The sequence below is a fragment of the Hippichthys cyanospilos genome, chromosome 3 (genome assembly GCF_059441005.1).
Source record: "Hippichthys cyanospilos isolate Australia breed blue-spotted pipefish chromosome 3, RoL_Hcya_1.0, whole genome shotgun sequence".
NCBI classification, from domain to species: domain Eukaryota; kingdom Metazoa; phylum Chordata; class Actinopteri; order Syngnathiformes; family Syngnathidae; genus Hippichthys; species Hippichthys cyanospilos.
The window spans coordinates 12,293,026-12,315,996 of record NC_142371.1 but is presented as its reverse complement, the minus strand read 5'-3'; the positions used below and the strand labels follow the sequence as shown (position 1 = coordinate 12,315,996).

Here is a 22,971-nt window from a genome sequence, read left to right as displayed (position 1 = left end):
TCTATTAGGCATTCTTTATGGCCTTCGGGAATTCACAGTCATTTTACCAGGAAAGTTGTCGTCTTGGACTACTCTAAAGCGGGTGCCCATTAAGGATATTTGTGCTGCTGCTTCCCGGTTATTGCCTAGCATTTTCACCAGGTTTTACTGTGCGGATGCAACCGCTCCTTTGGCCTTGGTTTTTGGCTTTTTGCGGGCTTCTCTGTGAGGTTTGAGCCTACATTCCTCATGGCCTTCTGGATATTCATCTTTCTGTGCTTTCACCACCACCTCTGGTGGTATGGAGGGGCGAAGTAGATAGATGGTTACAAATATGAGTTCTACGAGCCCCGAATGACCACCAGTGTCTCTTGTCACTTGGTGTTGTTGTGACGAACAGAGTTCTGCGTGACAGGGGCTCTTATATGCCCTCAGGGGACCATCGGGAGGTCTTTATTTTGACCTGTGCTTATGTGAAGGGTTTATTCCTTGCTTTAGGCACCGCCTCTGGGAGTCAAGCAGGGCTCATACAACCGCCGTTACATAAGTAACCATCATTTGTCCATTTAGTCAACAGTAACAGCTAACATTTATCCAGATTTGCAAATCTGTTAACTGCAACCCAGTTGCTGTTATTTGAGTGTCAGGGTTGCACAGAGTATTAAATCATGTAATAAAAATATTACCTGGGGTGTACCTAATAATTTGACGAATATATATATATATATATATATATATATATATATATATATATATATATATATATATATATATATATATATATATATATATATATATTGGTGGGTATTTGGATAATTTGAATTGGTTAAAAAATGTTTGATTTTGGTTAAAAATTAGATTTTTTGAGGGGGGAGTATTTTTCAAAAATGTGAAAATATACTTTTGGAGAAAAGTTTTAATCAATAAAAAAAATCATACAAATTTGGAAAAATGATCACCTGGAAAAACAAAACAATCTTGAATATTTAATTTGTTGGTAAAAATTATGAATTAATGGTAAATGGAAATTTGCAGCAAAATTTTTAAATTATAGGAGGAAAAAAACACATTGGAGTAATTTTTGAGTAAACGGTAAGTAACCTAACAGTTTAATGTTGAAATGGTTTGAATTTGTCCTTTTTAGAAATTATAAGGGAAAAAGAAAGACATACAGTATATTTAAATAAACCACAATTGATGAGTGGACCCAGGATCACGCACAAACAGGTAAATTGAAACTTTTATTTATACACAAGGTAATCTGTGTGCAAGGTGTAGTGGTCCCTTGAGAAGTGCCTATACTCCCAATTTCACCCTTTTTTTAAGTAGTAAAGAAAAAAAGGGGCAGTTTTGGAACCAGTGACATATAAGACAATTCAGTCATTTCTACTACAAGTGTATTACAAAGTGATCATTACTTAATTAGGAGCTGTTTGTACTTACAGTATGAATGGTCACATAAGCATAATGGATGAATGTATGTATGACAAAATAAATATTTACGGTACTTTACTTTAGTACATGATATCTTACAACCATTAAGAAATGTCTGCATATCACTTGCTATTTTGATTACTACTGAAATATGACCAGAAAATACACTAAAATTACAATTTTATTAAAGCACTCAACTTTGGATCAACAACATGATCGAGAAACTGTAAACGACATCTTTAATGTTTTTTTTTTTTTTTACTGATCATTGAGGCCACAGCCAGTCTTCACTTTAATTTTGATTTTAGTTCCATCAAATTCATGCAAGCAGAGTTTGCATCACTCAATGATAGTTGAATTGCAAGCATAAAAGACAACTCGGCTCAGTACTTTTGGAAAGTGAGAAAGAAACTGTTTTTTTGGTTTTTGTTTCCCTGTTTAAAGCAACCCCTGAAAGCCAATGTCACATAGATGGTACTTACAGCAGTGGTCCCCAACAACCGGTCCGCGGACCGGTGCCAGTCCGTGGATCAGCTGGTACCGTGCCACGTGGGCTGCACCCGAAATAATGTTTTGGAGATGATTTAGTTTAATGGTACACGCGCACCAAACGCGAACGAGGCAAAAAAGCGGAGCGTTTTGTATTGTAGTCAATGGAGTTTGCGTGACTGGGCGCGAATGCACGTCGGGCGATGCGATGGACGCGAATAGAGAGACGCAAATGGCCGCGCGCGGTCACGAGAAGCGAAATTTCGCCTTTTGCGTGAAGTTTTTTTTTTTTTTTCCATGTTTCGAGTCGCCACAGCCAATCAACTTCGGGAACATTCAACGGCTCACGCAGGGGGCAGGAATGAATCATGGCGGCCGCTTTGCGGTCACCGGGAGCGATCCAACACGGCAGGCTGAGCTTTCAATACGAAACAGAGCCAAGCAAGAGCCCTCACCTGGCTTGTCGAAAGGCAGAAGTGAGAACTTGGGACAACTGTTATGTGCAGCGTTTGCTTCCTTTTTTAACAGCTGTTGAACCGTAGTTACTGTGCTAAGCTAACGATAGCGCAGCATTTTCAGCACAATATTTAGCACGGTCTCGGCCACTTCATCGCGACATTGAAACGTTTATATTTTTGCCGGCGAGTAATGCCGCAAGGAATAAAGGTGCTGTCGGTGAAAATATTGGCTCTGTCACATCCCAGAAAAGTGAAAGTTCTCAGCAATGCTCTTCTTTCCGGATCTACCATAAAGTGCACAGCAAGCTCGCTCCATTCCCCTTCCCTCTCCTCGCGTGATAAAAAAGTGGACAAAAAGTAAAACAGCGACAGAAAGCCCCGCAAATAAGCGTAGCGATTAGGTGAATGATTTGGCGCTGGCTGTGCACTTAGACAGTACATACGTTTGTAATGTGGTTTTTAAAGCAGCCACCCCACCACCGGTCCGCAATATAAATCTGAGGCGTAGTGAGAAGGATGATGTGGTCTTTAGAGCCCCCCCCCGGCCCGCAGTCTAAATTTAAAGCAAAAGGTTGGAGGTTCTCAAAGTCGAGTCTGTGGCCTGCCTGCAGGAGGTTTGTGAAATAATTTGTGTGTTTTGAAACTGATTTAGTTTATCTTTTTAACAGTTACAGATTCATGCCTTGTTTAGCTTAGTCCCTGCTTTTTGGCGCTGCCTCTTTTTGGTGCATTTGGTGGTGGGGAAGGGTGGAGTTGCCTCATTTGAGAGCAGTTGCTGTCAGTGCGCACACGTTATTCCTTCGCATTGTGAGATCTGTCTGTGAGTTGTGCTTTCTTCATAGGAATGTAATTTACTGTATTTTAATATGCCCAAAATTAGTCGTTCGTTGGTCCAATTTGTGACTATAGATAACATGCTAGCTAATGTTATTTTTTATCTTCTAGTATCTATCTAGTGTTGCCTTTTATACATTTAGCTCATTAGCATTTTCATTTGTGATCGCTATTCCCTTTTGGTAAATGTTTGATTTAATATATGCAATTTGTGTATATTTAGTAAGATATATATTTTTTTTCATATGGGACTTACCCTAGTTATGTTTAGTGTATTTTCTTTTCTTTACAGTTTTACCATATAAATGAGTGAGAGCTGCACTAATGACACAAGGACAGTTTGGTTCGGTTAGTTATCAATACATATACACACACACACACACACGCACACACACACATACACACACACACATATAATATATATATATATATATATATATATATATATATATATATATATATATATATATATATATATATATATATATATATATAGTGTATTAGGGGTCATTTCATTCTCTTTTATATTAAATCGTAAAAGCATTCGTGACTCTTCCATAAAGCAATCAATTCAACCAGTATAATATATTTAAAAAAGTGTAATGCAATAATTTCAAAATTTGTCAAAATGCGTTTGATTTCAGAATGCTGTTTTTTACTGAATAATTGAGACCTTTTTGCAACCTTTTTGGGGGAAATTGACCCAATTTATTATAAGGAGATGTGCAATTTGCAATTTTTATTATCTGAAAGTCAGTATAGCTGAAAAGTAAAAAAATATACTTGTCAAACAAAAAGTTACATTGAGGTTTCTTGGAAAAATTGCTTTCTAAAAGCTGGCCCTGACTCTAAAACTTTTGAGAACCCCTACTCTGCACTACACTAGCATTTGACATACTGATTCTCTGTCATCACTTCATAAATTGGGAGCGCCTTCATCATGCTAAGAATATGTGAGCAAGGTTTGGCTTCTTTTTTTTTTTTTTGTCCCCAATCAATGAATTCATTTTTCCCTAGAGGCAGGGAGCTGTAGATTATATTTTATGCTCCTCCAATATACTGCTTAGATTAACAGTTGCGAATGTTGTCTTGAAACTCTGTCTTCATTTTTGTTGAATCAATCACCAATACCACCTTGCGGAAAGAAGAGCCTCATGCTGCAAATGTAATTGCTTCTTTAAAATTGACTATAGAACATACCCAATGTTTAAAAAAAAAACACGAGAGACATTTCTGGATGGTACAACAACATAACACAGAGAAACATCTTTTCTCCTTTGGTTATACTTAAGGTCAGCAGAATGGTTTACTTCAAGAAGCAGAGCCTCGGTCCATCATATAACACACAATGTAATAAGCAAATAACAAGTGCCTCAGCCTCCAAGCTATGACGTGAACAATGTAATAGCCCTGCATTGAATTCGAAAAAAATGAGTCATTACTAAAAAGTCATTGTTCTTCTGAAAATCAATACTCCACTTGTTGACTAAAAACCATGGAAATCACCATTTGCTGCAGGGTACTTGAAGGATATGAGAACGACAAAAGCGTTCAACTGGCAACACCAGTTATTCCACTGTAATCAATTAACTGATATAAAAGTAAAAGAAAAATAATGTTCAGTTCACTAACTGTGACAATTATGGCAAATAAAAAAATGGATGCAGTTCAGCACCTTCTGCTACAGTAGTAGAAGAGGGTTTCGGGGTCACAATATACCACCAATTTCGTAGATGGTGATACTACCTTAGTCGAGAACTACTCAAACTCATTCTGAAGAGAATGTGAGTAAGAATGAGAAGTAAATAGAATTGAGAAGAAAAATAATGTCACACACCAAAAAAGGGGGCCGGCCATACCTTGACTGTAAGTTAACAAGAAAAATAACGTCACACACCAAAAATTATTGTGATAAGGCTTTTCATATTGATGTGGAGGAATGTGTGATGATAACGTCACAGCATCTCAAAAAAGTATAAATCTAGACTTGGCCGCTCCAAAATCTTTATTTTGTTCTTTTGAGCCATTCTAAGGTGGACTTGCTGGTGTGCATCGGATTGTTGTCCTGCTGCATTATCATAAATCACTTGAGGTCAAGGGCACAAAGGGACATTCTTCTTGAGGATCTTCTGGTATACAGTCGGGCACAAAGGGACATTCTTCTTGAGGATCTTCTGGTATACAGTCACCTGTCAACCACAAGAAGTTGTCCTGGTCCCTAAGAAGCAAAGCAGCCCTAGACCATAACACTGCCAACCATCTTTACTGTTGGCATCATGTTCTTTTGATCAAATGCTGTGCGATTATTATATCAGATTTAATGGGCTGCACAGCTTTCGAAATTTCCATTAAATGCTGTACGATTCCTACATAAGATATGAGAGCTGCACAGCTTTCAAAATTTCCATTTGTGACTCAGCAGTCTACTGAATGTTTCTCCAAAAGTCATGAGGAACATCAAGTTGCTTTTTGGCAAATGTCAGACTAGACTTTGAGTTCTTTGTTACAGGTTTTTTTCACCTGGGAACCCACTCACGGATGCCATTTTTGGCCAGTGTCTTTCTTATAATGGAGTCGTGAACACTGACCTTAACTGAAGACAGCAAAGGCCTGCGGTTCTTTGGATGTTTATCTAGGTTCTTTTGTGAACTCCAGGATGAGCCATTGTCACACTCTCAGAGTAATCTCCACTGGTCAAATTCTCCTGGGAAGGTTTGCCACTTCCCAGGTTTTTCAATTGTGGATAATGGGTCTGACAGGGATTTGCTGGAGCCCTACAGCTTTGGAAATGGGGCCATAACCTGTTCCTGATTGATAGATTTCATCACTTTTGTTCTAATATCTTCTTGAAGTTCTTTGGATTGTTGCAAAATATGTTTATTCTTGGGAATTTGTAGCCTATTTCGCTTTGTCTAAAAGATTTACTGTGATTTCTTGGTGGTTAGTCACAGTTGCCATGTGATTTAACATTGGGGGTGGGGCAATTACCTTTTCCACATTGGGTCTGATAGATGCTTCCCCCTCACCCCCCTGTAAATAAAATCATTTTAGAATGAAGTAAAACCAGGATGAAGCAAGTACTTTTTTACAGTACAGTATAATCTTCAACATACAACCTTAACACGTGACAAACATATACACAGAGACTTTACAACATTTGTTTTCATCTTGCAGTGTTATTTATTATGTTCTTAAAAAACAGATCATAATCATGCTGTGATCCAACAGTGGGAAATAATGCCCTCATCACAAATTTGGAATATCAGAGTAAAAAACAAAATACATTGAAGGCATATAGAATTAATCGACATCAAATAAACATCAAGTGTTTCAATTTCCAGCAGTCAAAATTCAAGTGTAACAGTCGATCCAGTATTAATACTACAATCATTTGAGTGTATTAACCATGAACGATAGCATTTAAAAAAATACAACAAGCTCTTAAGACAAACTTTAAGTTAACATAACTAACAACGCAGCAGGCCTAAAAACACTTTACAGTTTATCATACATTGAAAAATGTACGAATTGAGAAAGGCTAGTGTACCCATATATATATATATATATATATATATATATATATATATATATATATATATACACACACACACACACACACACACACACACACATACACAAAATCATGTCTTGAGTGTACAATAGATTAAATAAAATCTAAAGTTTGTTTTAGGAGAAAAATTGATGATATTCAAACTTTATACAAAGAGTAATGTTTGTATTTGTATCTTTGTATATTTTTCAACTGAAACTCACCCTTCAAGTCAAATGCTGAGAGTGCAGTATACAATACAAAGAAACAAACAATTGTATTACAAATGAAATATGCAACCGTTTACAAGCGAATTTTATAGAAAATTATATATTACTAAATTACTAATTGAATGTAGTAGTAATTTAAACTAAACCTTTGGATTTTGACATGTGATAATGGTTAGACTCAGTAACACAGATTTTTTTGAAATGTATATATCTCACTTGAGTACATTACTGCACATCTTTAGCAAGTACCGTATTTTCCAGACTATAAGCCGCACCGGGTTATAAGGCGCACCCTCAATTAATTACATATTCTAAAACTTTTTCCTTATATAAGGCGCACTGGATTATAGGGCGCACCCGCAATTAATGACATATTTTAAAACTTTTTCAATCACAATATAGTAATACTCAAAGTAATAAGAATAATAACTCAAATAATTACTCTAAACTCTCAATAGCATGATAACTCAAATGTCAATATGACCACCCTTGTTCAACCGAAAACACACAAAACAAAAAGGGAAAGCTTACTTTATCAGTTCATTCCCCATCTACGAATCCCAATCTCAATATTGATCATATATAAGGTGCACCTGATTATAAGGCACACCATCATCTTATTAAAAAAAATTAAGGCTTTTAGGTGCGCCTTATAGTGCAGAAAATACGGTACTCAAAAACTTGAATTGTAACAGTTTACATTTATTGATTCATTTAGTGCTAATGAATTGTAAACTTAAAAAGACAATTAAAACAATTTCTAATTTGAAATTTCCAGTATAATTAGTGGGTTTGTTTTCTGTTTAATTTGAATGATCTGAACCACGACATTTAAACAATACCTCGGTTAGTTATTATTTAATACTGAACACATTTTTCAAATATAATTCAAAAACAATGTTTTGACTTTTCCATACCCAGCTGCTAGTCAATCTAGCACCTGTCTATTTATTGGTCTGACTGGCCCATAGAGAAGTTAATTGACACAAAATAGTCAATAAACTATTTTTTGGGAAAGTATCTAACTCTTTCCAACTTTTTTGTCAACCTTTCTCTGAAGGTTTGTGAAGCAATTTTTTTTTGTTTACCAAGCATCTGGTGTGTCAATCATGAGACACATGCACAATGCTTATCTAAAAGTCCTGTTGTAACAGTTTATGCCCTAAAACTCCAGCTCCTCTGAAAAGGGTTGGATGGTTTCTTGAGGTTGAAAAACATTTGGTAAGGTTTGAGGCGAGGGATTTTCTCCGGTATGACAGCAGCTCTACTTTGCTCGGAAGGGAAGCGATTGCGGTAGATTTCAGGATATGACTTTTGGAACTGAAATACAAGTTATTACTTAGCAAATTCAAACCAAACGTTGCAACATGTTATCAATTGACATATTGTTCATGTGAAAGCATACGGTACCTGTTTGAGTCTTTTCTTTTTGTCCTTGGCGGGAAGCTCTTTGTCATAGATCAGACCTTCCAGTATCTCTTGCAGTGGGGTCTCGTTACAAATCACCTTTGGCTCCTCTGACATTCTGCTAGTTTGTGTATAAACCGCTGGGGAGGAGCTGAAGTCTGTATCAGAACCCGCGTATTTAATCTGTTGGGGAAAACAAAACAACAAATGGAACTACTGTCTATTGAAATATTTGCAAGCGTGACTGAAAAAACAAACAAACATGTAGGCTACAGTAAGGTGTAAGCACTAAAATTAAAAAGGTGTGCTTCGTTAAAGTGTCTGAGTAATCACGTGACGAAAACAAGTACATCCGGGAGAAAGAAAACTGTCGAAAAATCCATGTGACTTGAATGTGAAAGCTATTTGTGCAATGTTGAACAAGCAGTATCTCCCATTTACAGTTAGCATGAAATTATATGCATAGGCCAGCCAATGCTGAAAGACGTGTAATCCTGTTTGTGTGCTTGCTAGGGAGATTCGCATCAAGCCAGTCCATAACAATGACTCCATCCATTCATTAACTTGAGCGCCTATCCCCATAAAGGTCGTGGATGTGCTGGAGCCTATTCCAGCTGCCTTTGTGCAGCAAGTGGGGTACACAGAACTGGTTGCCACTGTCTAAAGCTGCCTGCCGGTCTACAGTTGGCCAAAAAAAAAAATGGCCAAAATACTCCAAAAAAAGCTACCAAAAAAAAAAAAAAAAAAAAAAAACATGAAACAAGGAAATTCAAGACCAAATAAGAAGTGGAACGCAAAAAGCAGGCATTTGAGAAAAGAAAGCACTTTCCCGCTGCACTGTTCTCACTTATTATAAAAAATACATTAATGATATTCATACCTGAACTCTTCGGAAGTGGGAAAGGTGCTCTTCAACTTGGCAGCGCAACTTGCCAGGTACTTGGAAGATGGTCTTGTGGTGCTCCATCATGAACGTGACCAGTTTTGAGGCAAGCAACTCATCCAAGTCCATCTCATCCGGGGAGCCCAAAACGCAGTGCGAGAACATTTGCACCATCTAGGCAGGTATGAGCACAGCAGGAGTCATCAGCTAAATTAACCACTTACATTGTATCTATGATTGCAGGCAGGTGGAAATGACGCAGAAAAGGATATTGATCTCTAACTGGCTGCGGTTGTAGTAAATAGTTGGCCAACTAGTAAAAACAAGTGTCTCAAAATTTAAGAAAATGGACTACTTAACTTTGATGGCTGATTTACCTACATATGCCGCCGACAAACACCACTGGCTTGATCACCAAGTGTGTGCATGCCGCTCTCAATAAGATGTCTAACTGGTAAGTTTTTTGACACCAAAAAAGACCGTCATTTCTTGTTGAAATGTAATCCAGACATTGCCTCACTATTTTGTTGTTTAAAGCTGGATTTTCTCCACCTAATGCTGTTGCAGCCAGACTTATGTCAAACAACAACAACAACAAAACGGTTGTTTACCCCAGAGTTGATTAAAATAATCAAGTAGACCTATTTCAGAAGAAAGAACTTCTAGGAAAACTTCAAAATAAAAGCTTACCAAGGCCGTTGGTATCATACACTACTAGTTTTATAATTATTTGACAATAAACATTTTTTTTTACCTAAATATAAACTACGATTTTAGACAATGTTTCCCCAATAGCTAATGGTCAATGAGACAAAGTGAAAACCACAGAGCAGGCATTTGAATCATCTGGGTTTTGTTCAAAAGTGATCAGGCTGTCAGCTTTAATGTGCAGTCATTTGCGTCTATTCGACTGCCTTTCAAAGTAATCTGATGGCTCTCACCCGCCATATAGAGCACCGAGCGTTGCAAACAAGCAGGTAATTTATACTCGAAGCTGCGTGAAATGCTGGCATCAGACGTGATACAATACATCATCAGCATAATTTTTTTAAGTGCCCTGAATTGGTAACTGAACATGATTTCATAACAACATTATATTATTAATATCAGGAGTGGTGACTCAATCGGCCCGCAACAGTTTGTGGGTCAGTTATTGCCATTGTTGCGACATACTACCGGGAAAACCTTTAAAACAAAAGAATACAAAGATGTATGTGAAATTATATTATTCAGTACGGCACAGTTTATTTTGAAGTTCTCATCAAGTTTGGTGCCGTGTTTTAGTGTCATTAAAAGCAATAACAATAGCGCAGAACATGATACTCTCCTGTGTACACCATTTCAATACCCACAGCCCCCCCAAAAATAGATCTCATGCTGTGCAGGGTTACAAAATCTCGCGGCGTCCTAATCTTGCAAGATCTCGTCCCATCCCTATTACACATGTATAGCAAATAACGGTAAGGAATCCATACCAGAGTACGGGTGGTAATCGTGTCATTAAGTGGTGGCAGATGGGGGTTGTGGGAGACCCGTGCCATGAGTCTCAGCAATAGCTGAAGATGTCTCCGATTGGGCGGCGGCAGCAGAAGAGTACTGACTTGAAGAGCCTCAGTGGCCAAGTCTTGTTCTTGTAACAGACCTGTGGGGGAAAAAAAAAAAAAAAAATCAAACCGCCAAGAAGGATAAACTGAGTGAAAGCTTTCACTCATGGAGGTAAACATATAAAAAAGGACTCAGGAAAAGTAAAGCTCACTGAGAATGTTGACAAAGACTTCATAAAGATGGAAAGTCAGCAGAGGCTCTTTCATTTTTTGATAATAGTCGGACACCGTTTTCAAGACATCCCTCTCAAATCCTGGGTACACTGGTTGTTTGGTGTCATTTCCATTAGGCCCTAAAAACAAAAGAAGACATGTTTTGATTTTTTTTTTCTATACACAATTAAAATACACTGCATATTAGAGTACTGCACTAAAGTGCCACAGTAGGAACAAAGACACCACAAGCATAGAGTAGACTCTACTCTATGTTGGAAAGATGAAGGCAATTATTTAACTTTTATGTGCTATACTTTCTGATGGGAATACAAACTGCACAATATCAAAGTGTCTTGCATTCCATATGATATTAAGAAAAAATATTTTTTTTCTTCACACTTGGCGTGAATGTGTCTGCTGTTTTACGGACACACACACATACATATATATATATATGTACACGTATATATATATATATTTTTTCCCCCCACTGTTTTAGTTGCTCCTTGGTTTTTTGTTTGTTTGTTTTGCATCGGTCATGGATCTACATTCGGTAAAAAGGGATCAATTGAGTTTTTTTTTTTTTGGGCAGTATAATTTTACATGCAGGTATATACTTACAGCTGGCCAAGCATTTCATTGCTGATACCACCCAGTAAGGCAAGTCATCTGTGTAGAAGGAATCAGATGGATAGCAATCAGATATTTCATTAGGAGCCAACTATTTTTGAAGTAATTGTAAATATTGTGCCATTACCATCATTGTTCTCCAACACAACAATACCCGACTTATTGATGTTAAACACATTGTGAACAATGTATTTTCCTTTCACATGTGCTGGATTCAACACGCCATCCAATGTTCTTAAACCCAGCACTCGCTGTAAACTGAGAGTAACATTTTACAGTACACCAAGAAAAATATCAGCATGGCAAGAACCAACATTGGCGAGATGGGTACATACTGTGCAGCTGTCATTGACTTCCAGACGTGGTCCACTTGTTTGGGAGTAATATCTTTTCTGCGAATGAGTTTGCATTCATGCACATCCCCAATCGCAACACTGTGCCTTTTGGTCCAAAAATCCGAAGTCTGTTAAAAAACAAACAAACAAAAAAAAAAACAGGCCAGTTACAGGAGGCACACTCTCAGGTTTAAAACATTTTGATACATCTAGTTAATATGACTATTGATAGACACATCAATAGTCATTTTTTTAAATATCAAAGGGTTTTATTATGTGAAGAACTTGAAAAAAAACAAGTGTTGTCAATAAATTATAAACAAAACAATTAAACAGCAAAAAATGAATAGAAATAAAACATTTAAACAAGGGCAGATTCCTACGCTAATAGAAGGTCAAGCAATAGAAAGGGTTTTAAGATGACTTTTAAGAATGGACAATGAGGATTTTTTTCTGATGTGCCCAGTGATGTCACATTCTATATTTTCTGACTTGAAGTATGGGGTGGGAGTTGAGGCATGGAGCAGTGTAAGGGGGGCATAAGACCACTTGGAAATGTTCATTTGCCAGGGGGCTGTCATTAAAGGGTCTATATCGTGATCATTTAAACTTTCCACCGTGAAATATATGCATTAAAGTTACTTTTGGCAAAATGGCAATTTGAGTTTCATGGTACCGATATTTCCAACAAGGATGTGAAACGCCTTGTTTACGGAAGCCATCTTCACCGCCTAGCTCCCTTTATGACGTCTATTCATCCGTCATATTGCCTGCTCATCGTCACGTGGGTTGTGGGTGCTGGAGCCTATCCCAGGAGTGAATAAGCGGACCAGTGGCAACCTAGTTTTCATAACAATGATTCTGCCTGTAGGTGAACTATTTACTACTGACATCGATTCACCGGCAGCGTACTTCCAAACACACATCTTCACGACGTTGACATTTTCTACAGTAAAACCTTTGTAACCAATTAATGAAACTTTTATGTTTCCATTGCAGACTCAGAGCAGAATCTCTCCTTCTCAACTCTGGATCCAACATTAAACTAAATGACTTGGGTAAGATCCTCATGTACTCAATTTACTTTTGCACAGGTTGTATGAGGGCTTTCTATCGTCAAGGTCTCTCACAAGTCATGTTTATCTGTTTGGGGGTGGCCGCAGCTGAAAGGGCAGAATAGGCAAAGAATGCTAAGAAATGCATTGATAAAGGGAAACTATACTTTGGCTGTGTTTGTCAACATTGTAACCTGGGTAAAATCTCCAAAATGTTGACCTCCCATTATACGGCCCCTTTAAGAACTCTTATCAAAACCAGGTTTCACCTATGCAGCATCTTAAAACCAAGAAAGTTCTCCAGGATATCGTGCACATTCAGAAACAACCAATTAAGCATCCACAACTGTTACTGTCTTACTATGCCAGCAGACTTCACAGATGCTGCATTCTCCTGTTGTGGTAATTCTTCATAATCATCCCAGCGGATGAGTCTTGGCAGGTCAGTGCTGTTTTTAGACAGAGATCTCGATGGAAAAGACTTAAGGGGTGACAACGTGGGGAATCTAAAACAAAAGGACACGTTGAACTCAGTGAATTAGTATCACACACAACAAAACATGTTGTTTACTGTATCACATAACATAATATAATCATCCATCCCCGACTGTCAGATTTTTCTTCACACGATATAAAAGAAAAAATATTTGATTTTTTTTTTTGAACTCATAAACTTGTGGTATGAGAGTATAATGGGGCTGAGCGCAGGAGTTGCATCATGAGGTGCAACTTTTAAAATTAAAACTATAAAAACTATGTTTACCTGAACAAGTGACTATTATCTTCAAAGTTTTCCGTCCCATGGTGTCCCTTGATGTCTTCAATGACATGGGCCTTGAGGAACTTTTTGAGCAGCTGTAAGGTCTGGTGGCGAGTCACCTCTGGCCCAAAGTTGCTGTTGTGTCGAAGAAGCTGATGGAGATAATCCACAGCCTCGGATCCTGAGAAAGTGCAATCATAGTAGCGGAAATGCATCCAGTGTCTTCTTAATGGCATGCCTCCGCGGAAGAGTTGAATAATTTCATTCCACTGTAAAACAGGAAGTAGTACACAAAAGAGAAATTTCTTAGTTTTAAGTACAAAGAGGCCATACTATATAACATTTTACATTTTCAAAATGAACCAACATGATTGCTGCACCTAAATCTAATCAGTTTGAATGTTGCAAGTCCTGCAAGTCACACAGATTTATGAAAGGGCTACAGCACCCCCTAGCAAAAGTGTAGCGCCATGCACGCATAATGTGAAAACGTGCAAGTTTAAAAGGTGAGTAAAATGAGTGCCAAAGTAAACAGAAGTAAATATTAAATAAACGAAATAACTTTGGTAAGTAGTAACTTACTGAGTTTTAAATTACGAAAAAAACACTGGGTCCTCGTTAATAAAAGACTGCATAGAAGGGGTCCTCAATTCGTTTGTACCCAAGAAATTTAGCGAACAAAAGTCCAAAGAGGTCCCTATTGATCAAACGTGTCGTATGTATACTATTAAAAATTGTGTAAAGTCCACCAGTTGCATGTATGTATATGTGTGCGTGTGTGTAAACGCGAAATAATTAAGTGGATAGTTGTTGATCTGACAGTGTTTAGGCATGCAGAGAAGCCCGTGCAGGCAGCAATATATTGTCATGTTATTTTGAACGATACGATAGAAGTCGTTATTCTACACGTTCATCCCTAGTGATTGAATTAACTTTGCTTTAGTAGAGACTTGCATAAGAGTGTGTTGATTCTTTCCACACAAAAAGTATATACCGTACAGTATTCTTCTGTGCTTTCCAAGAGGGGGAAACGACAAACTATGTGAGCTCCACCTTAGTTATGCAATTTGATGCAAATGTGAGGCAACGTGCTAGCCGAAAGTGTGGTAAAATCGAAACTGGGGGTTTCAATTAAAACTGAGTATGTTAAAACGGCATAAGCTAGCTAACCAGCAAAAACCCATCGAATGGCTCCTTTACTACTACGCAACTAAACTGTGTATAGGTCTTGCATACATTTGCGAAGAAAACGCATTGTTTAATATGACTACGACAAGCAATTGAATCTTACTCCAAAGAAATAAAAACAAAACAAAACACACGACTCTGTCGATTCTTGTTTGGCTGTCCAAACATTCACTCACCAGCTTTGTCGCCCTGTATGGACCTGGCCCGATAACTTTCCCCTCCATCAGACGTGACAGATTTAGTTTTTACTGATCCAAAATAAACATCGAAAGCTAATGGACTTTTACACGCTTAACATGACGGTCCAGACCCCGGGCTACAAACAGGAACTTTGTTGCCAACTTTGAATATATAACGTCACAAAAACTGAAGCACGTGATTGGGTGGAAAACTGAACACGTGACCAACGCACGCGCTGCCGCTGTTGCTGTGACAACAAGCTCATAGAAGCATTTAAGTAGACGTCTATTTCTTTTCCCCAGTGATTTTATGGTGGCGCCGTAGGTTGCTGCCTATCCGCTGTGGGATCTGAAGACTGCAAGTAATCTGCAAGTAGACTTAGAGGCTTGTCCTAACTTCCGCAGACTTTTACACGTGCTTGCTTTGGCATTTGGGTATAACTTTATTTGTGATTTGTCGTATTGAATATTTATTTATCCCACCTTAGGTTAAATCACCTCCTAACATTGGAAACGTGTTGTTTGGTACTGTATCCTGATTTGAATTGCCCCCATGCATTTTTCTGGATAAACGTTGCTACTTGAGCACAATATGTTCATAGATTCAAATTCATGTGGACGAAACCAACTTTCACCGTTTTCTCTATACAGTACTGTGTGGATTATATTTCGTCGTTATCAATTTGCATAAGCAACACGTTGTAAAAAGATGTATAAGAAGTTGTATAAGATCACATAATTATGGTATATATATATATATATATATATATATATATATATATATATATATATATATATATATATATATATATATATATATATATATATATATATATATATATATATATATATAATATACACACACACGTGGACAAAATTGTTGGTACCCCTCAGTTAAAGAAGGAAAAACCCACAATTCTCACTGAAATCACTTAAAACTTACAAAAGTAACAATAAATAAAAGTTTTTGTCCAGGCCTATTTCATTCGTAAGTTTTTTAAAATAATTATGTTAATCGGCAATTCAAAAGTGATGGCTGATGTATTTCATTTGTTCTCTACAGTAGTAGAGGGATGCACCAGACAGCAAAATATATCCATCAGCAATACCATCTACCTTGGCAGTTATGTAAACAAATACATTGTTTTTTATATTTTGTTAAAATTTTGGTGACAAAATTGTCCTGTATTTCTGAAATGACCCATGAAGAGTGGGCAAAACAAATGTTCCTTGTACTAATTTGTTCAGTGAAATATATTTCTGCTTCTGAATGTTTGCGCAACCTTGACAGAAAAACAAAAACATGGGATCCTCCTGTTTATTTTTAAATAAAGCAGTACTTTCTTGGGTGAGACATGCTTAATGTCTATTTCCTCCCGATTCACAGCCACAATCAGTGTTTAATAGGTAACTACATGCCACATCTTGTCTGAGTTAGTGATTGCCTGTGGGCTGGAGGTAAAGTCCAACACCTGGTAAGATTTCACCTTTATATTGAAACACTGTCCATTTGTTTCTGCAACAACTTTGATTTGTGTCAGTCTGTTGCCCATCCATGCTTGTTCTTGTTGTGATGGGTGGGATGGTTCTGTGATGAGATTAAATCAGATTTGTTCTAAGTAGAGATAAGGGAGGGCTTCATGTTGAACGATTTGTTAGCATGTCTGCCTCACAGGGCATAGGTCATGGAGATTAGATTGCGTGATTAGATTCCTGCTCTGGCCTTTCTGTGTGAAGCTGGCATATTCTCATGTGGGTTCTTCCGCGTAATTCAGCTTCCTCCCACAGTCCCCAAAACATGCATAGCAGCTGTATTAGACACTTCAAGTCACCCTTGGGTTCATTTGTACGGTGGCCGAGAGCCCTCAATGCTGCATGTCTATGCGTGTCCTGCGATTGCCTAGCAACCAGTTCAAAGTGTGCGCCACCTACAGCTAAAATGGGCGCCAGCACACTTGTGCCTTGGGAGGATAAGTGTTCGGGAAAATAAACGAAGGCAGGTAAGGAAATTAAAAAAAAAAAAAAAAAAAAAAAAGGGGGGGGGTGGTCTTTTTCAAAACAATTTCTTGTGACCTTCTCCATTAATCGAAAAATCCTATTTTGCGTTCATTTGTTTTGAAGTAGTTTAACCTAATAAACATCTATCATCAAATCAATTTTAGAATCAACATATCTACTTTCATCGTCATGTAACTGTCCATTTGTCTTTTTGTTTGCTGCAAGTAGCGAATTGTTTTCATCAAACTCTCTTAGGCACTGAACCAGAAATGGCTTTTTAAAATTCTTGCTTAGCTGTGTTTGGCTTTATGTATGTTTTGTTTAGACAAATCCCAAATGCCAAACAAAAACAAAACACAAACAAAAAAAACGACGACATCTGCTGTTTGAGTGCCCACTCTGGAGGGATTTTCATCGCAGGATTATAGGGACCTCTGCAGGCTTCTTTTGATACATACACCAAATTTTACGTGATGGCGCACACAAAATGGTGCGGTGCCAGGGCATATAAAAAACTGCTAATCTATTCCCTCCGTTTACTAATCCGTACCCTCGGTTTATTATTCTTTTCCCTCAATTTATTATGTTGTACCCTCACTTTAGTAATCTGTTCCCTCACGTTTCTAATCAGTTTACCAATCTGTTCCCTTACTAGTCTATTTCCTCTGTTTACACATCTCTTGCACGATACATCAATATACAGTATTAGAATTAGCCTGCGTGTTTTGTTTCATCTTGCGTGTTTCAAGTTTTAAGCATTCACAGTTTTAAAGCAATCGGTCACCGCAATAGTGGGTCCTGCGCTGGAATACTGCAGAGGCATACCTATGGCGTTATATTTGTGCCACAATTACGCACGCGCGGAAAAAAAATTGAGCGGAGAAAATCAAACTGAGCGAGCGAAAACAGATTTTGAGAGCAAGAAAAAAACTATTGAGCGCGTAATGATAAGAGTTTGAGCGCGCGCCGATGGAGTTTGAACACAGAAAAAGAAATTGCTCGCTCAAAATTCCTCTTTGCTCGCTCGGGATAGCCCTCTCTCGCTCAACATCTCGCTCTCGCTCGCGATACTCCTCTCTCCCTCGCTCAACATCGCGTTTGCTCAACATCGAGCTCTCGCTCGCTCGAGTCGTCCTCTGCGCTCGCTCAGTTCTGTTCACGCGTTACGTTTGTGCCACAAAACCAGCCAATCAGAGCTTGTAAAAGCACTTTGATTGACACAGCTTAGTATCCAATGAGATTGCTTGTACGCTATCCGTTGACGCACTCTCGTTTGCCCTGTGTTCACCCGAAAAGGGCAAACGAGTGTGCGTCAACACGGACTTGGGCTGGAGAATTACTTTTAATATTATTATTATTACTGTATTGTATCATTTGACAGAAATACCTTGTTAGTTTTTGTACTTTAATAATATAAGCCCACCCCTCCCGCCTACGTCGATGTGACGCACTCTCGTTTGCTCGTTCCGGGTGAACACAACAAGCAATCTCATTGGATACAAAGCTGTCAATCAATGTGCTTTTACAAGCTCTGATTGGCTGGTTTTGTGGCACAAACGTAACGCGTGAACAGAACTGAGCGAGCGCAGAGGACGACTCGAGCGAGCGAGAGCTCGATGTTGAGCAAACGCGATGTTGAGCGAGGGAGGGAGGAGTATCGCGAGCGAGAGCGAGATGTTGAGCGGGAGAATGCTATTGCGAGCGAGCAAAAAGGAATTTTGAGCGAGCAATTTCTTTTTCTGTGTTCAAACGCCATCGGCGCGCGCTCAAACTCTTATCATTACGCGCTCAATAGTTTTTTTCTTGCTCTCAAAATCTGTTTTCGCTCGCTCAGTTTGATTTTCTCCGCTCAATTTTTTTTTCCGCGCGTGCGTAATTGTGGCACAAATATAACGCCATACATACCAGGATGAAAACTTATTGTTCAAACGATAGTTTTAAAATTCCAACATTTAAAAACCTGGCTGAGGTGTATTGATGCTTCAAAGTGTCATAATCCAAATAAAACAGACACCTGATTGTCGTTTTTATATATGTATCATCACCCATAAATAAAATAAAATAAAATAAAATAAAATAAAATAAAATAAAATAAAATAACCAGAGTAAAAAATAAAGGTATGGAATGGAAAAAGAATAAAGTGTAGTTTTATCGTTATAAAACACAGGAAACATAATGTACTATATATCACGTGGTTGTGAGAAGAAATTCTATTCTATTTTAATTCTAATTTTAAAAGAATAAACAAAATATTTATATGTAAAAAATAAATAAAATACAATAATGTGTAAAAATGTCAAAAAGTAATTCAGATTTTTGTATGTGATAATTATTCATATAATTTGAATGCACTATTAAAATAACCTAAATATAATTCATTATATCATTTAAAAAAGGCTGTTAAAAATGTAGGCAAAAATCAGTCATAATAATAATTAAAATAATAAATACAATAATAATAATAATAATAATTTAAAAAGAACTACAAATATTGAATACATATAAAATATAGGTTTGAATAAATATCCTAAACTTATGTGTTTTTAAGTTAGTAAAACAATAAATAAACACATTTTAAGAATAGTGATAGTGTGTTTAAAACTACAAGCCCAATGAATTAATAATAAATAAAAAGTCCCCCTTCGCGCCTCAAAATACACAGGAGCTTATTCCTATTGACATTTGACACAGCCTTTTGATCATAAAATCAAGTACAGAATGTTTTGAGATGTTTCAGCGCTATCTTTGCGTTATGCAACACGAGTCATACGTACACACTTGTTTTAAAATGCGTTCTTGGTAATGTCACGCACATCATAATGGGGTTAGAGCATCCTCTGACGAGTCCACTTTTCTGCCAGAAGATGGCAGCCTCGGCCACAATTTCGAATGGAAAACGATTGCATGTAGGAAACGTCTCGTAATGAGACGAGGCTGCACATTCCTCGACTGGAAGAGAATACAAGATGAGTGTGTTGGAGACAGATGTGCACTTGCATCCAAAAACAAGCGAGGAAGCCCAAGATGCGTACTTCCTTTCTGGGTAAACATGTGCACAACTGCGACGTTTCATACAGCATTGAGGAGCCTACATTAGTTGTCCCCAACCTTTTTAGTCACCTCTGACTGGTCAACTCTTGACAGTTTTATTGGGGGAGGTACACTTTCAAAATACCATACAGATACAACACAAAAGGAATATAAAGTGCACATCAATTTTAAGTCATCATTAACTCCAAATTTACGGGAGCCCTGAGCTTGTTTGTCTACAACAAGCTTGGCCCATCCACGGGTGATAGAAGACAGTGACACCCGAAGTGTGTTGCTTGTATCCAGTCGTCTCCCGTTTTTTTGTTATTATTGCACTCACTGTAGAGAACTCTGCTCTATACTGATAGAATGCTGATTTTAATGCTGCCATCATTTGCAATCTCCAGCAGTTGATCATCTTCTTGCATAGCCATGCTATATTGACATGGTTTGTTAACACTCACTGATCCGTTATTTTCCAGAGGGTTCTATTTGGCTTGTATGTAGTGCTCGAAGGCCTTACCGCGATAAATCATTTCAATCAATCAATCAATCAATCAATCAATCAATCAATCAATCAATCAATCACATTTTATTTATATAGCCCTAAATCACCGAAGTCTCAAAGGGCTTCACAGATGAAAAGAGGTCGTACAGAGACATCTTTTCAGTATAAGGTACACAACAGCATCCACTGTCAAAGCTCCCAGAAGGGGAAGGAAAAACTCAAAAACCCTAATTTGGGGAAAATCAGAAACCTCCAGAAGGGACCACAGGTGGGAGGAGCCCCCTTCCAGGCCCACAGGTTGAAGTGGATGCTGCATGTACCAGACACAGAAATAATATAAACTACAGAAAACATATTGTGCTATATAGTGCAGTGATGTCTTGACAGCAGGCAAAGCCATTGGGCAGGAACCATCCCACATTCCAGCCAGGTGGATCGCAGACGGCCGAACTCCTAACCCGTGATGGTCGACCAGCGCAGGACCCAATGGAGGCGGTAAAGTCAACCCTCACCATCTAGCTAGCCCCCTCTCCCAGCCGGAAGAGGGGGGAAGGAAAGAAGAAAAAAAGAAGAAAGCTGCAGACAGGCTAAATTAACTAAATGCTTTTGAATATAAATGTGTTTTTAGTCGGGATTTAAAGATTTCTACTGAGGTGGCTGCGCGAACTTCCATAGGTAGGGCATTCCATAGTACAGGCGCGCGAATGGAAAATGCACTTGATCCCGCAGACTTCTTTTTAGCCCGTAGGGTCGATAGCAAACCGGCATTTTGTGATCGAAGTTGTCGGGACGGAACATATGGTGATACTAAGTTGACGAGATAGGAAGGAGCTAAACCGTGTAAAATTTTATAAGTAATTAACAGCACCTTAAAATCACATCTCACGTGTATTGGAAGCCAATGCAGGTCAGCTAGAATCGGAGTAATATGATCAAACTTTCTTGTCCTTGTCAATAGTCTCGCTGCTGCATTCTGTACACACTGCAGGCTTTTAATGTAGGACATGGGAAGTCCAGAAAACAAAATGTTACAATAGTCTAGGCGCGACGTAACAAATGCATGAATTAATGTTTCTGCATCGCTAAGAGAAAGAATAGGGCGAATTTTAGCTATATTGCGGAGGTGAAAAAACGCCGTTCTTGTCATGTTATTAATATGTGTTCGAAAGGAGAGAGTTGAGTCAAATATCATGCCGAGATTTTTTGCAGAACTACTTTGGGAAATAATACAGTTCTCTAGGTTCAGCGTGGTATTCTTAAGCAAGTGCTGATGATGAGCAGGGCCAATAAATAACATCTCAGTTTTATTAGGGTTGAGAAGCAGAAAATTGGAAGATATCCATTGTTTAATCTCGGCATAAGAGACACTATACGTCCTTCCCAGGATGTAAGATCTGAACCAAGAAAGTGCTGATCCCGAGATATCAACACATGATCTAAGATGTTCTATAAGAATATGATGATCAATAGTGTCAAATGCGGCACTAAGATCAAGCAGTAATAATATTGATGAGGTGTTGGAATCCAAGGCTAAGAGAAGATCATTCGTCACTTTTACTAGGGCTGTCTCAGTTGAGTGGTTGGCCCTAAAACCTGACTGAAGGAGTTCAAATCTATTGTTGTCTATCATAAAATCGCTAAGCTGTTGTGTTACAACTTTCTCAAGAATTTTGGCGATAAATGGAAGGTGTGACACTGGCCTATAGTTAAAGAGATCTTCAGGATCTAGGTGAAGTTTCTTAAGTAATGGTTGAATGACGGCCGTCTTAAAAGCGTCAGGTACAATGCCAGAGGAGAGTGAGCGATTGATACTATTCAAGACAGATGACCATAAGACCGGTAATAAGTCTTTAACGAGTTTGCCTGGAAGCGGGTCGAGCATGCAGGACGTCGGCTTTGCTGCATTAACCAGGTGTGTAAGACACTCCAGGGATACTACATCAACCTGGGACAGGGTAACCAGACTTTCTTGAACCTGATTGTCCGAACTAGCATCAACAATCACAGTCGAGGGGGTAAGCGGAGCTGCCTTTTTTATAAATATATATATAAATATGTGTGTTGACGCTACTTCTTGGTTTTTCACCTATTGCAGGGGGTTCTGGTCCTCGTTAACCACGAAAATTAAGGGTTTACGGTAATACAAAATAAAAACTGAATTTATTTTGACAGATCCATGGCCATGGCCATGTTTACTTCAGAATGATAACCATTTGACCATTTGCGAAACTGAGGGAACAGATTACCAAATTGAGGGAACAGA

General features: G+C 38.2%; 1 protein-coding gene across 1 annotated transcript; it reads right to left on the bottom strand.

The window, feature by feature from the left end:
• Nucleotides 1-7,651: 7,651 nt before the first annotated feature.
• LOC148425779 (DEP domain-containing protein 1B-like) lies at nt 7,652-15,305 on the bottom strand. Its single transcript, XM_088410731.1, has 11 exons — nt 15,169-15,305; nt 13,808-14,073; nt 13,406-13,550; nt 11,990-12,117; nt 11,782-11,912; nt 11,646-11,693; nt 11,021-11,161; nt 10,740-10,906; nt 9,262-9,438; nt 8,385-8,564; nt 7,652-8,294 (listed from the first exon to the last, which is right to left on the bottom strand). The coding sequence occupies exons 1-11, from the start codon at nt 15,214-15,216 to the stop codon at nt 8,130-8,132; spliced, it is 1,596 nt and encodes a 531-aa protein (XP_088266857.1). The 5' UTR covers nt 15,217-15,305; the 3' UTR covers nt 7,652-8,129.
• Nucleotides 15,306-22,971: the final 7,666 nt, after the last annotated feature.

Coding starts and splice junctions, on each gene's coding strand:
- LOC148425779 (XM_088410731.1), bottom strand. CDS start 15,216: ATGGAGGGGAAAGTTATCGGGCCAGGTCCATACAGGGCGACAAAGCTG. Junction 9,439..10,739: donor CGATTACCACCCGTACTCTG/GTATGGATTCCT, acceptor ATACCTGCCTAG/ATGGTGCAAATGTTCTCGCA. Junction 8,295..8,384: donor AAAAGAAAAGACTCAAACAG/GTACCGTATGCT, acceptor CTTGTATTTCAG/TTCCAAAAGTCATATCCTGA.